The sequence below is a fragment of the Pygoscelis adeliae genome, unplaced genomic scaffold (assembly GCF_000699105.1).
Source record: "Pygoscelis adeliae isolate BGI_AS28 unplaced genomic scaffold, ASM69910v1 Scaffold172, whole genome shotgun sequence".
Classification (NCBI taxonomy): Eukaryota; Metazoa; Chordata; class Aves; order Sphenisciformes; family Spheniscidae; genus Pygoscelis; species Pygoscelis adeliae.
Genome location: NW_008824338.1, coordinates 3,172,489 through 3,192,466, shown reverse-complemented (window position 1 = coordinate 3,192,466; position 19,978 = coordinate 3,172,489). Strand labels below are relative to the sequence as shown.

The window sequence follows — 19,978 nt, the reverse complement described above, 5'->3', positions numbered from 1 at the left end:
TAAATTTTTTTTTTAGTGATCAGTAAAAGTGTTTTTCATAAATAGTGGGCTTTGTGGCATGTTTTGCATAGAGAATTCCTGTATTATGCATGCGGAATATAGCAACTCGGGGGTATTTTAAAATACTGTGAAAAGAGCAACAATTTAATGTAGAATCACATCTATAAATACAGATGGAATATTAAAGGAGAGCAAATCAGATGATTTTCAAGAAGGTGTACAGTAATTCTTGGAAGTTTGGGCTTCATGATTTTGTTTTCCTGGTTATTCCTGACGGCTGGAATATGCCACTGTTCCAAGTATGTATTTTTGTCATTCCTGGATTGCCTTATATTAACTAACATGGAAGAGATCAAATCTGATCAGGCAAAAATGCATATTATAAGATTAATCTTAATGATAACTTAGTTTATTCAGATTGGGGCACTGTGGTTGCTGAACTTTGATGTAAGATTAAATCTCTCCTATTTTAAACTGAGATTATACTGAGTAAACAGCCTTGTTCTTACCCTTGTTGATTAATGGTCTATATTTACACAAGTCTAATAGTTGCTTTAATGCACCATGTCAAAGGTCATGTAATTCTAAATTGGAAATTCGTATAAAATAACAGCACTATCATTAGAGGACTTTATCTCTTAATTTTATTGCCACAAGAGGATAGGCTTTTACTGAATAAATAGAGGTAAATATAAAATGATGCACTCACTGGTGAATTTGGCAAGTCTATGCATTTTACAGAGGGTGCTGGTAGACATGAGGTGAGCCTAGCCTTTGGAAAGGTGTTTGTTCCATTATAAGCAAAAGTGTCTGCAAAATTAATTTACCTGTAGTTTTTTTGTGCTGTGATTTATTTAACCTTTGACCATAAAATTATTTCCATACTTGGAACAGGTATGCACTTTACTTATTTTGCTGTTGTGTTCTGTATTGTCTCTCATATTTTTTGTTTGAAGTTTAAGAGCACTTCAGCATTTCATTTGTTGTTTGTAGTTAGTTTTTCTGAGGTATGGTTGAAATCACTCAACTAATCATAAGAGACTTTTCCATGTTCCTGCAGTCCTCAGTGAATGATTGAAGTGATAGAATCTGCTGTATTTTATAACTATATTTAGTTTTCTACTCTTTCAAATTATAAGTATTTTCTAGCCAATTGTGAACTGACTGCTTGAAAAGCAGCACTTAATAACTGTAGTACTTTTAAAACAGCCTTTTGGTATAACTAAGTATAAATGGCAAAAGCAGATTTATTTTTCAATAATATTTTCTGTTTTCATTTCTTGTAAGAAGTGTTATTTTTAACTGTTACTGTCTTAGTTGTGACAGTAAAGCTTTGCTTTACAAGTCAAAACATATTTCAGTTAGTGAAAATATTGCTACCTTGTCGGTGACATGATGAAGCATATTACAGAACAAAACATTTTTTTTCTTCCTGTGAAGTCCCTTCTGGTCATCCTTGCTCATGTCAAACATCCTTAGATTGTTGGATACTTAGTATAAATGCTTTGCTTAATACATGAAAAAAACTAATGATACCTGGCAACTGACTAATCAGTCCTTCTATAATCCCAAACCAACCCTAACACCTTGCCCTGTTTTTCTTAATTTGGTTTGGTTTGGCTAGCCAGCAGACCAAACTACTGTAAGTAACACCTGAAGTGACCTCTGAAAGTATGTAGCCTGTGGGGCACAGGGAAGAAGCAAGTAACACTGTGAAGGAGAGATGAGAGGGATCTGAGGGTATGGTAGTGCAGATGCTTGGGGACCTAAGCGTAGCCTCAGCTCTTTCCTATGCTGGTGAGATATGTGTGCCCAGGAGTGATTTTTAGCGTTGAGGCCAGGTGGTATATTTGGCCCGCTTTAATACTATTAAACTCTCTTTGCCCCAAATCAGAGTGGCTGCAGGCAAACTGCCTGTTAATAATAATCCATACTAACTCCTAAACTGTACCCAGGAATTGCTTGGGTGAGTGTTAGGTGGTTGGGACCAAAACGGTGCTGAGGATAATGCAACCATGTAGCCTGGCAGTGTTTAATGCTACGTCTTAATTTATTAGGATAGATGTAGTCTGGGTGTCCAGTGAATGTGAGCTAGTGGTGTCTAACAGAAGGTGTTACCAAGGGAAAACTTGGAGCTATTGCTCGATGGGCTATCGGGGAGAGAGGTATGACACTTCATTGCATGGAAGGCTAAGGGGAGCATAACACGTTCGTAGAAAGCTAGGTTTCATTAGTTCCGTTGTTCACAAAACAGCTTTTTGTATTAAAGTTTTTTGTAAAACATTCTGAATTTTCTTGATGAAAAGATAAAGCTGTGTAATATTTTTATTTGCCTTCAAGCTTTGTTTGGATTGCATTTGCAGGCTTTTCTCCACAACCAGGAGGGCCTACCAGTTTTTCTTTAGAGAAATGAGTTTCGTGTAATTGCTTGTCTGCTTTATGTAAAATACAAATGCTTTATGTAAACATAAATATTTAGAGATTTGTAATAAAGTTAGATTTGCTGGCAGATGTTAATCTTTGCATTGAAAGCTATAAGCTGGCTACAGTGTGACTTCCTTGATGATGCTGTCAGGACAGGAACCTGATTAGAAAGGCTTCAATATAAATGGCTTCATGAGTCATTATTATTTAAATAAACTGTAGGTTTTTTTAGAAGACTGGAGGACTACAGTGCTGAAGTATTTGGCTATTGCTCAGACATATATAGCTAATTAAACTGCTATCGTGTTGGTTTTTATTTACTCTCAAATAACAAGTATCAGATAGATGCTGAGAATCCTGAGCTGAGATTTGATGGCAGAGAACTTCTAATAATTTAGAGAAATAGTCTAGAAATAAGTATTTCCCTGAAAGACCTGTACTCATCCTTGGTATTAATTAGCATGCATTCAATTGCTAGCTTAAAGTCTATGGACCAGTTATGTTAATGAAAGTTGTTAATTACTTTAAATAGAATGGTGAATTCTGAGAAAGAAGCAGCTGGTATGTTGAGCCACTTCTAACTGAGGACTGAAAATGCCAGCAGGTAAGAATACTTTGTGTTTGATTTCCGATACATATTTTATAGTCAGAACTAGATGCAAATGATAGGAGTTACTTCTGTCTATAAATTTTTAATGCTGCCTTGGCTCCATTTTGAGTCCATGTTTATAGCTGAATTTCAAAGTGGGTTTTATTTTAAATTTGGGGGCTTTTGTAAAAATTGTAATTACAATGGTGAATATGCTGTAGCTGAGGATTCAACAGCCTTTTTCAGTGGTGTGCCAGATTGCATTTTTAATTCTTTAGCTACAAACTAAGCATTGCCTCAGGGGGGCTAGAACACCTACTGCTTCAAGGGTTGAAATGGTGCTGATAGCAGTATCATGATTCACAGAAAGGCAGGGGCTCTCAGCTCCAGCTGATTTTGGATCCATGCATGTTCCTGCCTCTTACACATCTGTCTCAGGGCGGTGCTGCTCTGGGTTCCAGACTCAGTAAGAACCCAGAGCTGCTGCTTCTCCTGGAGACAGTGTGTCACCTCCGTTATCAGTGTACTACTGTTCATAAACAGCGAGGGCAATAATCTGTCCTCTGCTTTGGCTAGCCCAAGTTTTGTGCGGATCCTGATGTGTGTGCTCTTGAAAATGTACTTTCTTCAGGAAGCAGAGTAGACGGTGCCGACTTCAGCGACAAGTAATAGCCTGGTGTGTTTGTACAATGTTGCTGAGTTATCCTTGTGTGGTTTACGTTGTCAGTGGAAATTCTTAACTGAATACTAAGCGAATTTCTTGGTAAACTTTCCCTGATAAAATAATTCTTGTCCTTTGCAATTTTAAAGCATGATTACATACTTTTTTTAGCAATGGTGATTATTGAGCTAGTGAATCATACTCTAGATTTCTTTTTGCAGTTGAAAGTGAGGCAAAGGCAAAAACCAAAGTCCGCTTTGAGGAAATCTTCAGACGTCATGCTGTCCTAACAGACACAAAGAAATCAAAGAAAAAGAAGTTTCATTCTCAAGAGGATATTGTGGTGAGTTTGAACACATGCAAGCTTTGTTTGGTTGCCTTCCTTAATGGAAAAAAGATCAGGAAAATGTATTGTAGAAAGGAGATGTAAGCATTTAAAAAAAAATAAAGTATAAATTATATTTCTGCACATATCCTTTGTTTTTGATGTGGCTTTTATTTGTTGTTTGTGTAACAGCAATGCATCCTTGTAATTTGGAGGTATGCCAGATTATATAGAACGTAATACTGGTAAAAAGAAATTGATGCATGCAGGCATGGACTCGTTTAAAGTCTGCCAGTACTTTTTTCCTATTCATATTTTTCAGAAAAGCTTAAAGATTTTAAAATTCAGTATTGACTTTAGTGGGAATTTGAGTGATGGTCTAGTAGAATTATGGCTGCAAGAGTAGTTAATTTTGAGAGTATGACATCTGTGTAACACATACATCTGTGAATTGAGAACTGATGAGAATTTATAATAATATTAGAGATAATCATTAACTTTATTCCATTTCCTAAAAATTACTGGTATAAGAGTTTACGAACAATATTAAACAATATTTGAAACTTTTTTTTTCAATTTGATCTCAGTAACTGGCATATTTCTGCATGTGCTGAGCTTTGTGTCTGAGCGGTCCTGTGTTTACACGTCTACTTAGGCAGTACACACGTATAAAGATTTGTTTTAGAGATTTTGGCCTTAGCTTGTGACTTGCAGAGTAGGAATGATTCTATCACCCTGACCTTATGGTTAGATGACATTTTTGTTTGTGGCATATCTCTCATTAAAAGAGCCTCGGAGATTCCTCTGAGTTATGGTTCATATTGTAGCTTTTTTCCTGAACAGAAAAATGGATCTTTAATATGAGTCCTATATATATCGATTATCGACTTACAGTGTTTGGAATTTCAAAAGAAAGCAATTTGCTTGAAAAACAAATGTTCTGGTTTTTTATTTTCCTCCTGTTAGGTTTTATATTTTCAGTCTTTTTTCTTACAGTTGCATCCATACCAGATGCTGGAAGTGTGTTCATTCTTTAATACTAATTTAAGACAAAGGAGTGGTATTTTATATAATATCAGAATGTTTCATGTATTTATTATATATAAGTATGTTTGGAATAGTTATATTAAACTTAGTATCGTTATTCTGAAAAATAATTTTGTCTTTAGATTGACAATTTGAAGTTGATACTTGTGTAGATTTTTTTTATTTTGCATTCCTTGAAGTATATGGTATTTAGTCAATAGTCTATACAAAGAATCAACATGATGTCTAAAATATAGCATAGAAGAGTTAGAGGGTGTGTTTTTTCCTTTTTTTGCTGGCGTATGTGTAAATACAAGACTAAATTCTTCCTTGGTTAGGTTTACTTTTCTGATGAAACATGAGTTTTTTAAATCTGTACTTTGTAAGTATGATGTAAGTATTTTTGAGCACATAATTGTATGTTCATATGCAACTACATATTACTCATAAATATTTTAAGCTTACTTTGGTTTTAAAATTGGTTTCCATTCCAGAAGTCTCTGATGTAAAACACTAGTGTTTTGGAGTTACCTAGAAACACTTAAAATCACAGTGAACTGAATCAAAAGTTAATGGTATACACACAAATTAAGAAGCATTTTCAGGACCAGTGTGGAAGCCTAACTTTATGGTTTGGTTGAAGCCATAGATTTTTACCAATCAAAGCACTAAAAAACTTAGAACTTGAGGAGAACATGTATTGAAACCTAATACTGACCATTTTGAATATTTCCTTAAAGCGTGGCAAAGTTGCAAGAGCTCAGGTTGGTATTTGCCATGCTGGTTGCATTCAAGTAGAAACTTCTGTAAAAGCTTCAGCAAATAACCAGTCACTTCTTTGTAAAAAGTAAGTGTATGTGGGAGGAGAAGAGGAGGTAGATGGAGGAGGTTGGCTGGTTTTGTTCCAGTTTTCTTCACTTTATATAATTTAACTGTATAGAGTTTCACATGTCTTGAAATAATGTGAAATTTATCAGTGATAGTTGTCTTTGTGTCACGCGCTTGCCATAAATGGTCTCCCAGGTTTGATCAGAAACAGGTCATGGTTGAGAGCATATTTCCACTGGAAATGTTCCAGTCTGCTTCTTTCTTTTGTCTTTACTGAACCTAGCCTTTCTTAGATTACCAAAACCTTTTCCATCATAGTCCACTGTTTCCTTGAAACCTGAGTTCTGGAGGTGTAGGAGGTTGCTGTGATTTTAAGCGATAGAAGTGAGGGTAAGGAGATTGCCTGCCTGCTTGCCTGCTCTGCTCTGTGTGCCCGTTGCCTGGAGAGCCTGCCTGGAGAGAAGGGAAGCAGCCTGACTGGAAGAGCAAAGGCTGATGTCAGTAGGGCGGGATGAGTTCGAAGTCACAACTGATAGGAATGAAGGGCTTGTAATGGAGATGGACATAGACATCAGCTGTGGCCAGTGAAAGGTCTGCTTTGTTGTTCAATAGCCACAGGTGCAGTGGGTATGAGGCCTGAAGGCATGGCTGAAAAAAGAAGCAATTGGGACACAGTCAGAAAGTGAATTTGCTGGTATCCCTTCCAGGGCTAACAGTCGCCATATTTATTTTTTACCAGTTGTGCTTCCTATTACAAGTTGTTAGAATGAGGCAAGCCTCAGACCACATGATGCCCAGACTATTTTGCCCAGATAGATTAATCTGTCTAAAGTCAGCGTCAAAATGATTGAGTATATTTGGCTCAATCTAAATTTCATGGTAGAAAAGAAGATGTTTAACTCAGAAAATGTCAGTGAACTTTTCTACCAGGTGAAAAGCAAGATCCCTTTATGGAGGCAAGAATTTCTTCCCTAGACAGTAGTCTGACCAGCTTACAATATTGGGATGGGCATGCATTGATAACTAAGGTTTTGTATTCAAGGCAGGACTGCAACAGACTTACCCGTTTGAAGCTTTTTACTTCCTACCTCTCTGAGTCCGCTCCTTCCCTTTCTTGACAGGTTGGAGTCTGGAGTTTCATGAGGGTACAGGTAATAGGAGTCTATGTCCAGGCTTGAAAATTCTTGTATTCTTTTGGGTAAGATGGATGTTTTACAGGTTTCTTCTGACTAATTCAGTACTTTAGCTTCTGCCTTAGATGTAAAACACAACCTGTGGAGCTTTGAGGTTGTAGAATTTTCCCAGGGTCTGTTTCATAGCCCCTTTTTTTCCATAAGCTGACAGGCACTGAATAATTGTTGAGATTTCCACTGGTTTTTAGCCCTTTGTTTCTTATATTTAAAATAGGAGAACTGCTAATAGTTCACTATCTGCTTGACCTACACGTTTTCTCAATGTTTTCTGTTAAAATTTGGTGAAACTTCTCCAAGCCCATCCTATCTGTAAATTAAAGTTCTTCTAGCCTTGAGCATCTACATTTTGTAGTCTTATATGAGCAATGGCAGTAAAAATGGTTCCCTAGTACATTAAAATTTTCTTAAACATCCCACCCAACTAGCTAGCATCACAAGTACATTCATGACCAATTCAGTTGTAAGTAAATGGTCTTTTACAATTAGTACATATCAGCCCTTCAGTGGGCTGGCAATGTCCATTCCTAATTTTTCAAGGTGTGCCTGTATTATGTGAAGAAGTTCAGGTGCCTCTTTAAATTAGGTAATCTGAGTTCCCAGATACCCTGGGCAAAATCACTTGATGTGTTTCCAGACTCCACTCACGCATATTTGAGAAGCCTTTTTAAAAAGGAGTAAGATTATTAGGCGTTGTCCCTGCTGTCAGCTCTGGAACGTAAATGGCAAGTGACGTGACCTGGGGTTGGCTCATTGTGGTGCAAGCCTTGTGTGTTAGCCCACCTGCCTGCATCTCGGCTGGCGCCCATCTCTCGCTCCTATCAAGCCAGAAGTGCAAGTGGGTCTGTTCTCAGGGAAGAGTGCTTCCTCTGCCCTGGTGTTGTAATGTGGCTGCGGAGCTGTTTTGAAAAAAAGCCTTCTCATTTGTTCCATGCTTTAAGCTGAGGAGGTCAGGTTCAGGTCAGCAACCCTCTGGAGTTCCTCCAGAGACAGGCCTATCCTCTGAGCTGCTTTTCCAGCCTAACTGCTTTTTCTAACTCAGTTCAAGTGTCTTTATACATAGATGATTTCTCTTAGTTCATCTCTCTCAGTTCTGCATTTCAGGCAGAGAATCTATACCAGTATCTCTGCCTCTGCCTGGGACCTAATCTGATGGTTTTTATGAACCTCTTGGCTTTTACTTTATCATTTTGTGACTCCCCCCCATCTTTCCTCTCTGTTTAATTATGTCATATAATTACAACATGTGGAAAAAGTGGCCTGAATTAAGATCATACAGGCTATGTATCTGAGGAATTTGTGTTTGAACTGCTGAAGCAGCTTTGTGCTGCCTGCAGTATCTATTAACGTTCCTGGAATTTGCTGTAGTTTGAGATTGTGTTTTATTTCATTATGAGGATATTCTGTAATTTTTTTTTTCCTGTGAGTAGATTTGCTATAATTAAGTGACTGTTTGCTGACTATTCATGACACATATTTGTGGACATATGATTTTGTTTGTAGGCATAATAAATAACAAGTTCTAGTAAACATTTCAAGCAAGTTTTTACAACAGCTAGGTTTCTTTGAGGAAATGATTCTGGACTATCAGAGTTATTTTAGAAACTCTTGAACAGGTCAAAGACGAGGGCTTTTTGGTTAGGATTTCTCAAAGAATTCTACTACTTGGGCTTAATGGATTAACGTTCTATCAAAGGCAAAAATCAGCATGACCTTAGCTGTTGGTCACTGTTGGGTCTTAATTGCTAGTGTGTTTTAACTTTCATTCCTTATACTCTGCAGTTAAAGCTATTCGTAGAAATGCAGATAAGGAAGCGGACAATCTATTAGAAAGCATTATTTTGTTTTTTTTTAGTTTGTACAAAGCTTGTTGCTTTAATTCCCCCCCCCCCTTACTCTATTTGTATTTCAAGTTATTTATATGAAATCTTCCACATCCTCTTAAATCATTGACTTATGAATAAAGAGGATGTAACTGGTCTGTTTAAGCAAGTAAAAGATGAAGGTACAAAGACAGGGTTTTTTCATGATTTGATATTGAGATAATTTAAACTATTTTTAGACATAGGATGCTAAAAATAAAGATACCTACCGAAAAGACACATGAATGGCTTTTGATTTTTCTGATGTATTAGATAAGCATACTTCATGAAATTCTAGACGCTTTATTTTTTAACTCATACTTTATTAGGACAGTGTTGTTTAATATGTAGCATTAGTAAGTCTAGTTAGTGTATTTCTAAGCTTTGTCTCTAGTTTCAGACATCAGCTTCTATTTCTGTGTTAAACTTTGTCTTGGTGTATTTTTCTCGTCACACGGTTTTTATTTGACAATTTTCCTGTGCAAATAATAAACTTCCTTGATTTTTTTCTCTTCTGTGTTTTTACTTATGTACTTCAAACTTTGCTTTCTTTTTCCTCCCTTCTCCTTCTTCAATACTTATACTTTCCTCGCTCCCCATGTTCTCTCTTCAAATGTCAGATGTGAATAAAACAAGATAGTGATGATGGTTTGCAGGCTCACATAATTGAGGGCATACGATATGGAGGCAGATGACTTGCACATTGAGTGTTCTTTCTAGTCGTGGAATATTATTCTCGTAGGTGGGCATTTTTAAGTCAGGATCCATCCTCCAAAGCATGATTGCTGTTTGCAACTTCATTCTCTGTTTTTTCTTCTTATAAGCTTGTACGTTTTGGTGATTGCTTATTACACATATTGTCCCTTTTTAAAAATGTTTGAGGCAAACGTGTGATTCTGTAACTAGGAGAAGTTATGTGTTTATTGAGAGAGGAAGATGGTCTTGGCAAAGAAAAGATTGTATGCAGATACATATATGGTCTCCAACTTTTTTTTTATTTGCTTTCTTTGTGTTTTAAAGTCCTTTCTAATGTTTCATGTGGAGACTCCAGAGAGTTTTATGTAAGACAACAGGGTAAAGGAACCTCAGTGACTTCATAGAAGTTCCATCAAGGAACAGAGATCTGTGTGGCGAGCTCCTTACAGAACTAGGCCTTAGTTACTTGCTGCGGTGTTTGGAGTGATCATGGAATCATAGAATAATTTGGGTTGGAAGGGACCTTTAAAGGTCATCTCGTCCTGCAATGAGCAGGGACATCTTCAACTAGATCAGGTTGCTCAGAGCCCCGTCCAGCCTGACCTTGAATGGTTCCAGGGATGGGGCATTATAACTTTTAGTAACCAGGAATAGGAACCTGAAGGAGGGAGGAAAGTTTACAATGCGTTTTCTAAAAACCACCAAAAATTGGCAGAAGGAGTGCACAGACAAATGCATTAGCTTAGTTTTATCTTAGCTGTTTTTACTAGACTGGCCTTTAGATCAACTTTATCATTCTACTAAGAACGATGTGGGGCGTTTTTTTCAACTTTATGCTTTAAAAAAAAGTCTTAATGGAAATCTGTTTTTCTGTTTTAGCACTTTTTAATAGAATTTCGTTGTCAAACCTTGCCAAGCAACTTTCAGTAAAAGAGACTACAAACAACTGAGCCTGAAGCCTGTTTCCAGCTTGCATTTTAAATAGATGAAAATACTTGATTTCGTGCTGCATGTAATCTTCCGGTCTTCCATAGTCTAAAGCATTGGCATCTGTTTATGGAGTAGACTTGTTGATTTCTTTTTTAACTGGATATACATAAGTCATTTAAAAACATAGTGAAACAAAATTGAGGATGATGTGCCCAAACACAAAATATTTTTTTTCAGTGTGAATTTTCTGTTGTCTTTCAATCTGTCACTTGTTAATTTTAAACAAGAAAGTAACTAGATCTTTGATTTCATTTTACTTTGTGTAATGTGGTTAAAGAAATAACATAAAGTACTATGTTTATCCTTAGAACAATTTTTAGTACAAGTATGTTTTATGTTCTTTTCATTTACAGCTTGACACCTTTAGAAGTAGTATTGATCTAGCTAAGGAAAGCGTGAATGATGAAGCAATTATAAACAACACATATAATCCTGAAGAAGAGAGTCCCCGATTTACAAAAAATAAACTGAGAGAGAAAGCCTCAATTGCAGAGAAAATAAACAATGATATTGTTAGTGGAGAGCAGAACAAGCAACCAAAGTCTAACAAGAAGAAAAAGAAATCACTGTTACAAGAACAATTTAATGAGGAGGAAAATTTCTATGAAGCTAAATTGGAGAGTTTTGAGAAAAAGTTTAATGATTTTCCAAAGAAGAAAACAAAAAGTAAATCACAAACAGATGTACCTCATCAAGAAGGTGATAGAAAGGTTAAAAATTCCTTGACTGAAGTGAGAAATGTAACTGAGTTAGAAGAGGAAGAAGAGCTAATTCGAGCCTATCAGCTGCATGTGGCTGAGGATGAGGCAAATGCAATTAAAAAGAAAATAAGAATGAAACTTAAAGAACAGATGTCTGAAGTTACCTCCAGTGTTCAAAGCCGTGAAGTTGTATTGAACAATGAAGTGGGCAAAAAGAAGAAAAAGAAGAAAGAAATAGCAGTTTTAAGTGAAGCTGAAACAAGGTACCATGATAAACTGTATACTGTGTGTCTGTGAATCTTAAGTGAAATTTTTCATTTTGTTTTAAGATAGGCAGAAGCTTTCTGATAAACTGTACATAGTTTCTAAGTGATGAACTGGATGATTCTGTTATGAAAAAATATTACCAAATACTTTTTCAAAATGCTGTCAAATAATATTTAACTCACAGATTCTGTTTAACTTTAAAAAAATATCCTCCATTACTATCTCATGTTTACTTTCTGTGGAACTCACTCTTAACTAACTTAAGATAATTTTGTGCATGGTTTTTTAGTGATGAGTGATGGCCTTGATCCAGCAGAAGAGCATTAGCATAGGTCTATTCACATGAATGGTTCTGCATTTATCTGGAAATTAGGGGCAAATGAAAGGGGGGAGAGAAATAAAAAAGGCAAGACACTAATGTTGGGTGTGTGTGTTGCATTTTCAAGATACCCAGATGGTGAGTTGCAGAACTAAAGAGGAAATGTCAAGTGGATTAATAATGGTAATGAGCATTTGTATCCATATATGCAGTAGAATGCAGTTGCTGACAGGAATCTGTTACATTGCAGTGCAATGTCCCTTTCTGAGCTACAGCATCATCCAGCAGAAGATGGCAATGAAAATCTGTCATTAGAAAGACTATTCACATCAGAAGGACAGAAACTGGAGGAAAGCACGGAAAAACAGAAACCTAAAGCAAAGAGGATTAAAAAGAAAACCAGAAAAGGTCTGCCAACAAAATGTTAGAATGGTGTGCTGCTTTGCTGCTTTATCCAAGTCTTTTTTTTTTGTTTGGGGGTTGGTTTTTTTTTTTTGCGCTGCTACAAAAATATTTGTCCATAGCAGTAATACAGAAGTGATTGAGCTGTTGAAGTTACTTAATTGTATTTTTGTTCTTCCAATTCTGAGGCTAATTGTAAGGAAGTTAATTTGATGTATCAATCTAAAATCTTGAGAATTCATTTACTGTAAATAGTTTTGAAATTGATAAATAGTTTAAAAGTGGATTTTTTTAGCATAATACGATAATACTATATATACCACCTTTACAGTGTATTACTTAGATGCATATTCCAATTGTCTTTTTATTATTTTATCATTTTTATTTACTTTATGCTATAAATGGTGTAGCACCAGTGTTTTAATCTGATGCTCAATTCAAACAGAAGGAATACTTTTTCATGCAACGCATAGTCAAATTGGAGAATTCATTTCCTCAAACGTTGTGGAGGCCAAAATAAGAAATCAGTTTAAAAAAATGGAGATTACAGAAATTGATGAGGAGTAGGTCTTTTGATATCTATTAAGTATGGTGGTCTCACTGTAACTTGTAAATGAGGGAGTTCTGAAAACAATGTTTGGTGAATTCAAGGAAAATATACATGGAGAAAGCATCAGTTTCTGCTTATCTTGGTTTTTATGTTTTCCTTAAATAAACAAACAATCAGAAAAACCCTACTATAGGCTGTAGTCCAGAGCAGGATATTGAACTGTATGGATTTTAAGTCATTGTGGCACTGAAGAGCCTATGTCAATCAAGAGGAAGACCTCTGATTTTAAATAAAAATGTTTGTTAATAGGAAGAGATTATATTAATTAATATATATTCATGTCTATGTTCATACTTGTTTAAAATGCTGGAAATTTGATCATTTTATTTTAACCTATTACATAAAGAACACATTAAATATAATAAATACAGAGCATTTTAACTCCTTTAAACTGTCACTAGTGGAACATAGTAACATTTATTTACTTTGTTCCTATTTCTAGAAGAAAACACAGAAGTTGCTGCAGAAAATGATGAGGAAATGAAGAATTCAGAAATTTCAACTCAGTCTAAATTTGGTTTTGATGATGATCTTGTGTTGGGAGTTTATATCCATCGATCTGATCGACTTAAAACTGGTCTACTGGTGTCTCATCCCATGGTTAAAATCCATGTTGTTGATCAGAGAAGCGGCTTATATGTCAAGAAGGATCATAGGTGACTTTTAATAAACTGTTTCTATTACCAATGATTACTCTAAATACATAGATTCTTCCCTAGAAAATTAAATATGAGAATTAATGCTGAATTTTAAGCTTGCGAGGTCATGCATTAGTTTCTACATCTATGATAACGCATATATATACCTACAGTAAATTAGGGTGGTGTTTTTCTTTTCTTTTTGGCACTTTTAAATGCTCTGCACTGCTGTGTTGGTCTCAAGGTCCCCATATTTACAGCACAGTTCATTCTGTATTCTTTCCAGAGAGAAAATTCCCTAAATCTCAAAAATATGTAGAAGCCAAGATTAGAATAAGTAAGCAAAACTCCTGTAGCATAGTGTCTGCCTTTTCTTTTTTTATAAAAGAACTTTTAAAATCCTGAAATGAAGTTTAGTTCTTCATATTTCTAATCACTTCAGTTACTTGTTTCCACTGTCATTATGCATAATTTTCCTGAAAACCAAATTTTTTAAACAGTAGACTCTACCATGATCATTATGCATAAATTTGGTAACAGTAACTTGATTGTTAGGATTTTGAATGAGAATCTGTAGCATTTCTATATACATTGCAAATTGTCTTAAATAAATTTTGGGTGGTTTTAGAAATTTTTTTTCTAAAATCAAACAAATGGTGTCTTGTATGTTTCTTCGCTTTCAGTAATTGAAAATACTGTTTTGTTTGAGTTGGGGTTTTTCTTAAGGCACTATAACAATTGTAACTGTTTGGAAATTTTCAAACAGCAAGAGGAAAGTTTCATCTTATTATGAACAAGAACAAATAGAGCACATTCTTCCTATTATGACACAACCATATGACTTCAGACAGTCTAAATCAACAGTTCCAGAGTGGGAGGAGCAAGTCATATTTAATGAGCGTTTTAGTTATTTTATTCAAAATACTGAAGAAAGCCCTCGGGTAATCCTGTTTTTTGAGGTAAGGTTAAATATTTTGCATCAAATTTATGCATGTTGTGATTTTGTTTGTTTCTTCAGCAGTATATATTTGAGTGATTCAGGTGTTTTATTTCAGTTATATTGGGTTAATAGCATAGCCTTAAGATGCAGAATTAAGTGGAGATACCAAAAAGTGGTATTGGTGATTGCTAATACTAATAAACATTTTTTTATACCAAAAAAACCCCTGTTTTGATAGTAGTAAGGTAGACAAATTTTTCTTATTAAATCAACTGTCAAACTTCTTGGAAAGGCTGGTAAGATCGTTCCAGATCAAGAGGGATGACACCACGTGTGAAAAAGGAAAAAGCGATATCCTTCATCAAATTGAAATCTGAAAAGAAGCTTAAGTACCAGGAACTCGAAGATGGAGTTTGTAGCAATACCTCTTTTGCCTTGTACCAATGAGCAAGCTATTGCATTGTTTTCCATTAACATTTTAGACATCTACTTCTCCCCTCCCATTCTTCACAAAGTAATTATTAATTCATCCTCCAATACAATTATGTTTAAAGGAAAAATTGTAAGGTATATATTCAACATGATTTTGAGCTTAAGTATTTCAATATTTGAAAGAATATTGAATCTCAAGAGAGATTCTATAGTGTTAACCTGATAATGGAAACCTAATACAATAAATATGTTTTCATGCCTTGTTTTTTATATTTCAAATAGATTGTATATACAATATTACCATATGTTTCCTTATGTTCTGTGATACTCATAAATGAAAACATTTATAGAATTAAGAGTCCTTAGTTGCTTAACACAAAAGTAATTAGATTTGTATGTAAAGATTCTTCATAGAAATCATGTTGATCTTGGGACCAAAAGTATGACTACACTGAAAGCATGCTGTTTGACTTCAATGTGGTTTATGAAATACCAATTTGAAGAAGACATGATTCCAATTTTTTTTGTATACCAGATAAACCTCCAGGAGTGGCTAAATAGGAGAAGATTCTGGTCACTGACCAGAAAAAAAAATCTCGTGGACATCATTGGAAGTGTTCAAAGCCAGGTTGAACAGGGCTTTGAGCAACATGATGTAGTGAAAGATGTCCCTGCCCGTGGCAGGGAGGTTGGACTCGATGACCTTTAGAGGTCCCTTCCAACCCAAACCTTTCTATGACTGATTCTATGGCATAAGTGATAAAGCTAGGAAAGGAAAACTGACTTTTTGACTGCTGTTTTCCAGCTAGATTAACATACAGCTAGTTCTGGCTGTCAGATCTGTGTTCTATATGATTTGTGAACTATATAGGATTTATGAAAGTTACGCATGAACGTTTGCCTCTTTTAGTGAGACAGAAGGGAAGCAAGAATAGTTTTTTAAGACCAGACACGTTCTTTTTTAAAGCAGGTCATAAATAGTCATCAGGTAAATGTGTAAGGATCTGTTATTTCTAAATGTGTACTTGTATGGAAGAAGTACTGTTTTTGTAATTGCTTAAAATTGAAATCTGCTAAATTTACTGAATTGCATCTAGCATATTTTCAGCAGTATTTTTTAATTACCATGAAGTATATATTCATTAGAAATATATTTATATTCCTACCAATACTTCCAGATCCTTGATTTTCTAAGTATGGATGAAGTGAGAGCCAACTCTGATGTACAAATTCAGGAATGTGGTTTCCGAAAAATTTGTTGGGCATTTCTAAAGGTATTGTAAATATTTAAATGAAGAAACAAAATTTATAAAGCTTTCTATTCAATTATGTAAAAGACACTAACTGTACTAAGTGGGAAAACATTTTTTAATATTTCTAGGCAACAGAGATGGAAAAACAAATCCTTACTTGCTTGGCCGTTCTCTCCTTTCCCTCTTCCTTCGCCCCATAAAATTCACAGTAACAAGCTTGACAGTAAAGAATATGTATTTTTCAAGAAAGTACGGAATGTGTAAGAATTTTTTTTTTGTTGTTCATCAGGTACAAAAGGAGGTTTTCTTTGAGCGTTTTCTGTGTATTCATGAGATTGTCTCTGCAAAGAAAATGACAAATCCGCTAATTTCTGTACCTCAGCTATTCTGTATTCTAGTGGCATTTTCGGCTGGCCAGTCTTTGAAAAGACTCCCTAGCCTAATTATAAAATGCCTGTAATTTTTAGTTGCAGTGTTTGAAATGCTGCAGCAATGAGGTACAGGTAGTTTAGTCAGCACGTCATGTACCTTTTTACCATTTTAGAAGAGACCTGAATGTGCCAATTTTGGCTTTTGAGAGCTGACAAGCTTTACTTTGCCTGAGGATTGTTCATTTACACCTACCCCTTTGGATGGCAGATCTTGACAGCTATTGAGCGGTCCACAACCTGAGAAATACAGGAGAAGATAATGGACTGCAAGTTTAGGGGAAGGGAGAAGGGACCTCCGTATCATTCCATACAGAGTCTCTTCTCAGTGCTGCCCAAGATAAATCTACTGGAATCAGAGGTCTGGTATCCTGTGCCTGGGTGTATAGCTGTGGGAACTGTGCATCCAGGCGTTTAGTACAGCCTACTCCTGAACAAAAGGAAGGATTAATTTCCCAGTCATAAATACAAATAAAATTGTGGCCTGTTCTTCATTCCTAATGCATCTGTCTGCATTCTCCTTTCATCTGTATCAGTCAAAGTAGAAATGTCCTGATAAACAGTGGTCAGTGTTAATAGCAGTAGGTACACTTGTTCTTTAGTTCAATAGAGAGAACTCTATTTCCTCTGAAGTTGGAAAGGTTACTGCTTGGCTGTATCTTCTGCTCTGAGTCAAAGCCCTACCAATACCCTTTGCTGCAGCGTTCAAAGAGGGCAGATTTGGAAGACGCTCTTTGTGGACTGACAGTCCTTTGAGATTTGGGCGATTCCAGCAAGTAGCAATTTAAAAAAAAAAAAAAAAAAAAAAAGTGGTACTGCAGAGGTCTTCCCACATACTGGATATTACTGTTGTGCATATGAAGCATGTTTCAAAACTAAGCTGCCATCTAAGCTTTAATCTTAGTGATTTGATCCTGGGGGTGTTTAATACATGCTTACTTCATTACTGCTTTTAGGGATAGTATATTTCCCCAATAGGAAGTGGATTTCAGAGTTTATACTCTAGGTATGTAAGATACTAGAAATAATCAATTACTTTTAGTATGTTTATGTTAATGTAACACATTTTTTCCTCTTTTTAATCACCCTTCCAGCTTGTAGGTGCAAATGGAGTTCGAAACATTGATGGAAAACTCCGTCTGCAATTATATTACCCACCTCCAAGGACCAAGTCACATTCGAATGCTGTTGACGTTTATGACTGGTGGGCAAAATGTCCTAGAAATCGTTACCCATCAACTTTATATGTAACCGTAAGAGGCATAAAACTGCCAGATCATGTAAGTTAAATACATAATATATAAGTACATTTACAAATATACAGACTTCTGTAGGAACTAGTAACTAGCTAGAGCGTGTGTGTGTTTGTATACACGTATATAAAAGCTGTACTTAACCTGCAGTATATAAAATAGCTAGTATATAACTAGCTAGAGTAAGAACTTTGCATCTTAAGATATGTGTTCCAAACTCAGTTCTTCATAGCTGTCCTTGAAAAATAGGTGTACTTTCCCATCTGCAACTTTGCATATTTTGCCATTGACAGTCAGAAAACTTTCAGGGTGCTTTCTTGAAGATTGATATTCCTTCTCATTAGGAGAAATGCTGTTTTAAGTCACTGGACTCATGCAGGTGTGTAAATTCTGTAAGTGAGAGAAGATGTAAGTCACTTAACTCTGATTCCCTGCACCCTGAACCTATAATGAGTCATATTTTTCTCAAATGAAAACTCCTTTAGAGACAGGCTTACATTGGTATGTGCTGAGATGTGCATTCAGGATAAATACAGCATTTATTGTTCTACAATGCGAGTACAATATTGTTCTATTACATAATTTTCCATAGGTATTTACAGTTGTGATAAGTCTTTCTTCTGCTCACTGTTCATACAGTCAAGAGGGTGATCTGTGAAGGCTGGTGAGATGCAGTCCAAAACCAAGCTAACCTGTGGGATTAGTTCATATGTTTTGGGGACATTTTTCTAATCTGTATACTGGAATGACATCTGCAGATCTCTTGTTTGGTCAGCTGCTGAGGTTGTTGGGAACTCTGTGCACTTTGCTTGAACAGCTGTGCTTCATCTTTCTGGAAGTGTTCTGAGCCTGTCTTCTCCATGGTCTGAATGTTTTCCTGGTATGTTTAGGTGCTATCACTGGTTTACAGCTGTCTGTACTTTACAGTCCTCCATGAAGCTCAAGTGATGTGATGAATTTGCATAGGCTTTCGGAGCTGTGCTTGACTTGGATCCATTGGCTCCTGATATGGTTTCATTCTTGTTCTGATAAATGCCAGATTTGCCAAGGCTCAGTCTGGATTGAGCTCCAGATAAGAGCCATGGCATCATACAGTTTTCTATGCATAAATTTCTACTTCCATTTAAGATCTGTTACACATCCTGCCTACTCTCCTGCTTCCCCAGAAGGGCCCAGATCTCCCATACCTCCTGCATGGGCTGGTAGATGTGAAAATAGAGGTCTTGGATAAAACAGGGCATCTTGCATGGAAGTAGACATCAATGTGTGGACAACTAATTTAAGCTCCTAAATTGGTTTCTACTTGCATATTAGGTGTCCAACCTCCCTTTTTAGTCACAAGAACCTAGACGGTTATTCACCCTGAAGTGGATACCTAGCAACTGTCAACCTGGAAGAAAACAGTAGTTTTACCTGGTATTCAGATGTGTTTCTGAGGAGACTTGTCTTAGTGAAACTGATCAGAACTGCAGCTGCTGCTTAATGGCCTCTGTGCTGCTCAGCCACGGGGCTGCTAGGCTGCTTCACAGCATTAAGGCTTCCTGTGTGTTAAAGCTTGGTGTAACTTGTAGGTAAGGTTCAGTAAGTGTACTCATAGAAGTTTGGAAAGTATATATGCTTTACCTACAATGAAAATCACAAATGTGGTCAGTCCTCCTTTTTTCTTTGCAACACTTTAACATAGTTTGTTCAGTATGCAACACTGATAATGTCTTTTGGTATCGTGAATGGGTTCTGTTGCCAAAGCAAGTATTTTGATTTGAAGGTGGTAGGTTAATGTCACTAGAACTACTTACATGCTGAAATGCTTTTTTTTTTTCAGTTGTATAAAGTATTACTACTTTTCACTGACCTGGATTGTTAATAAAAATAGAAAAGTATCAATTACTTGAAAAATCTTTGATACCATCTGATTGACTCAAGTTTGGAAGCTCAGATTACTTTCTGACTTGCTGGTTACTTTAAATGCAATTTTTGCTACACAGTTTTCATGTATTAAGCTTTTTCCAATCTCTATTTTTCAGATGTAAAAATGCAGTGCATTTGAAAAGTACCTTTTAATCTTTTCAGATACTACACTGTTAATTTTTAAAATGTTTTTCCTGATACTTAGTTTTGTTTGCCTTAAGGTTGCTCCTTCTTTC

General features: G+C 35.9%; 1 protein-coding gene across 1 annotated transcript in view; it reads left to right on the top strand.

Moving 5' to 3' along the window:
* Positions 1-221: 221 nt before the first annotated feature.
* The window catches only part of AHI1 (Abelson helper integration site 1), a 104,822-nt gene continuing 85,065 nt past the window's right edge, over positions 222-19,978 (top strand). Inside the window, 10 exon segments of the mRNA XM_009319080.1 lie at positions 222-299; positions 2,957-3,028; positions 3,896-4,017; positions 10,945-11,555; positions 12,129-12,286; positions 13,333-13,546; positions 14,295-14,487; positions 16,079-16,174; positions 17,676-17,861; positions 19,964-19,978. The exon segment at positions 19,964-19,978 is cut by the window's right edge and continues 6 nt beyond it. Of these exon segments, the coding sequence (XP_009317355.1) occupies positions 3,019-3,028; positions 3,896-4,017; positions 10,945-11,555; positions 12,129-12,286; positions 13,333-13,546; positions 14,295-14,487; positions 16,079-16,174; positions 17,676-17,861; positions 19,964-19,978 (1,605 nt within the window). The 5' untranslated portion in view covers positions 222-299; positions 2,957-3,018.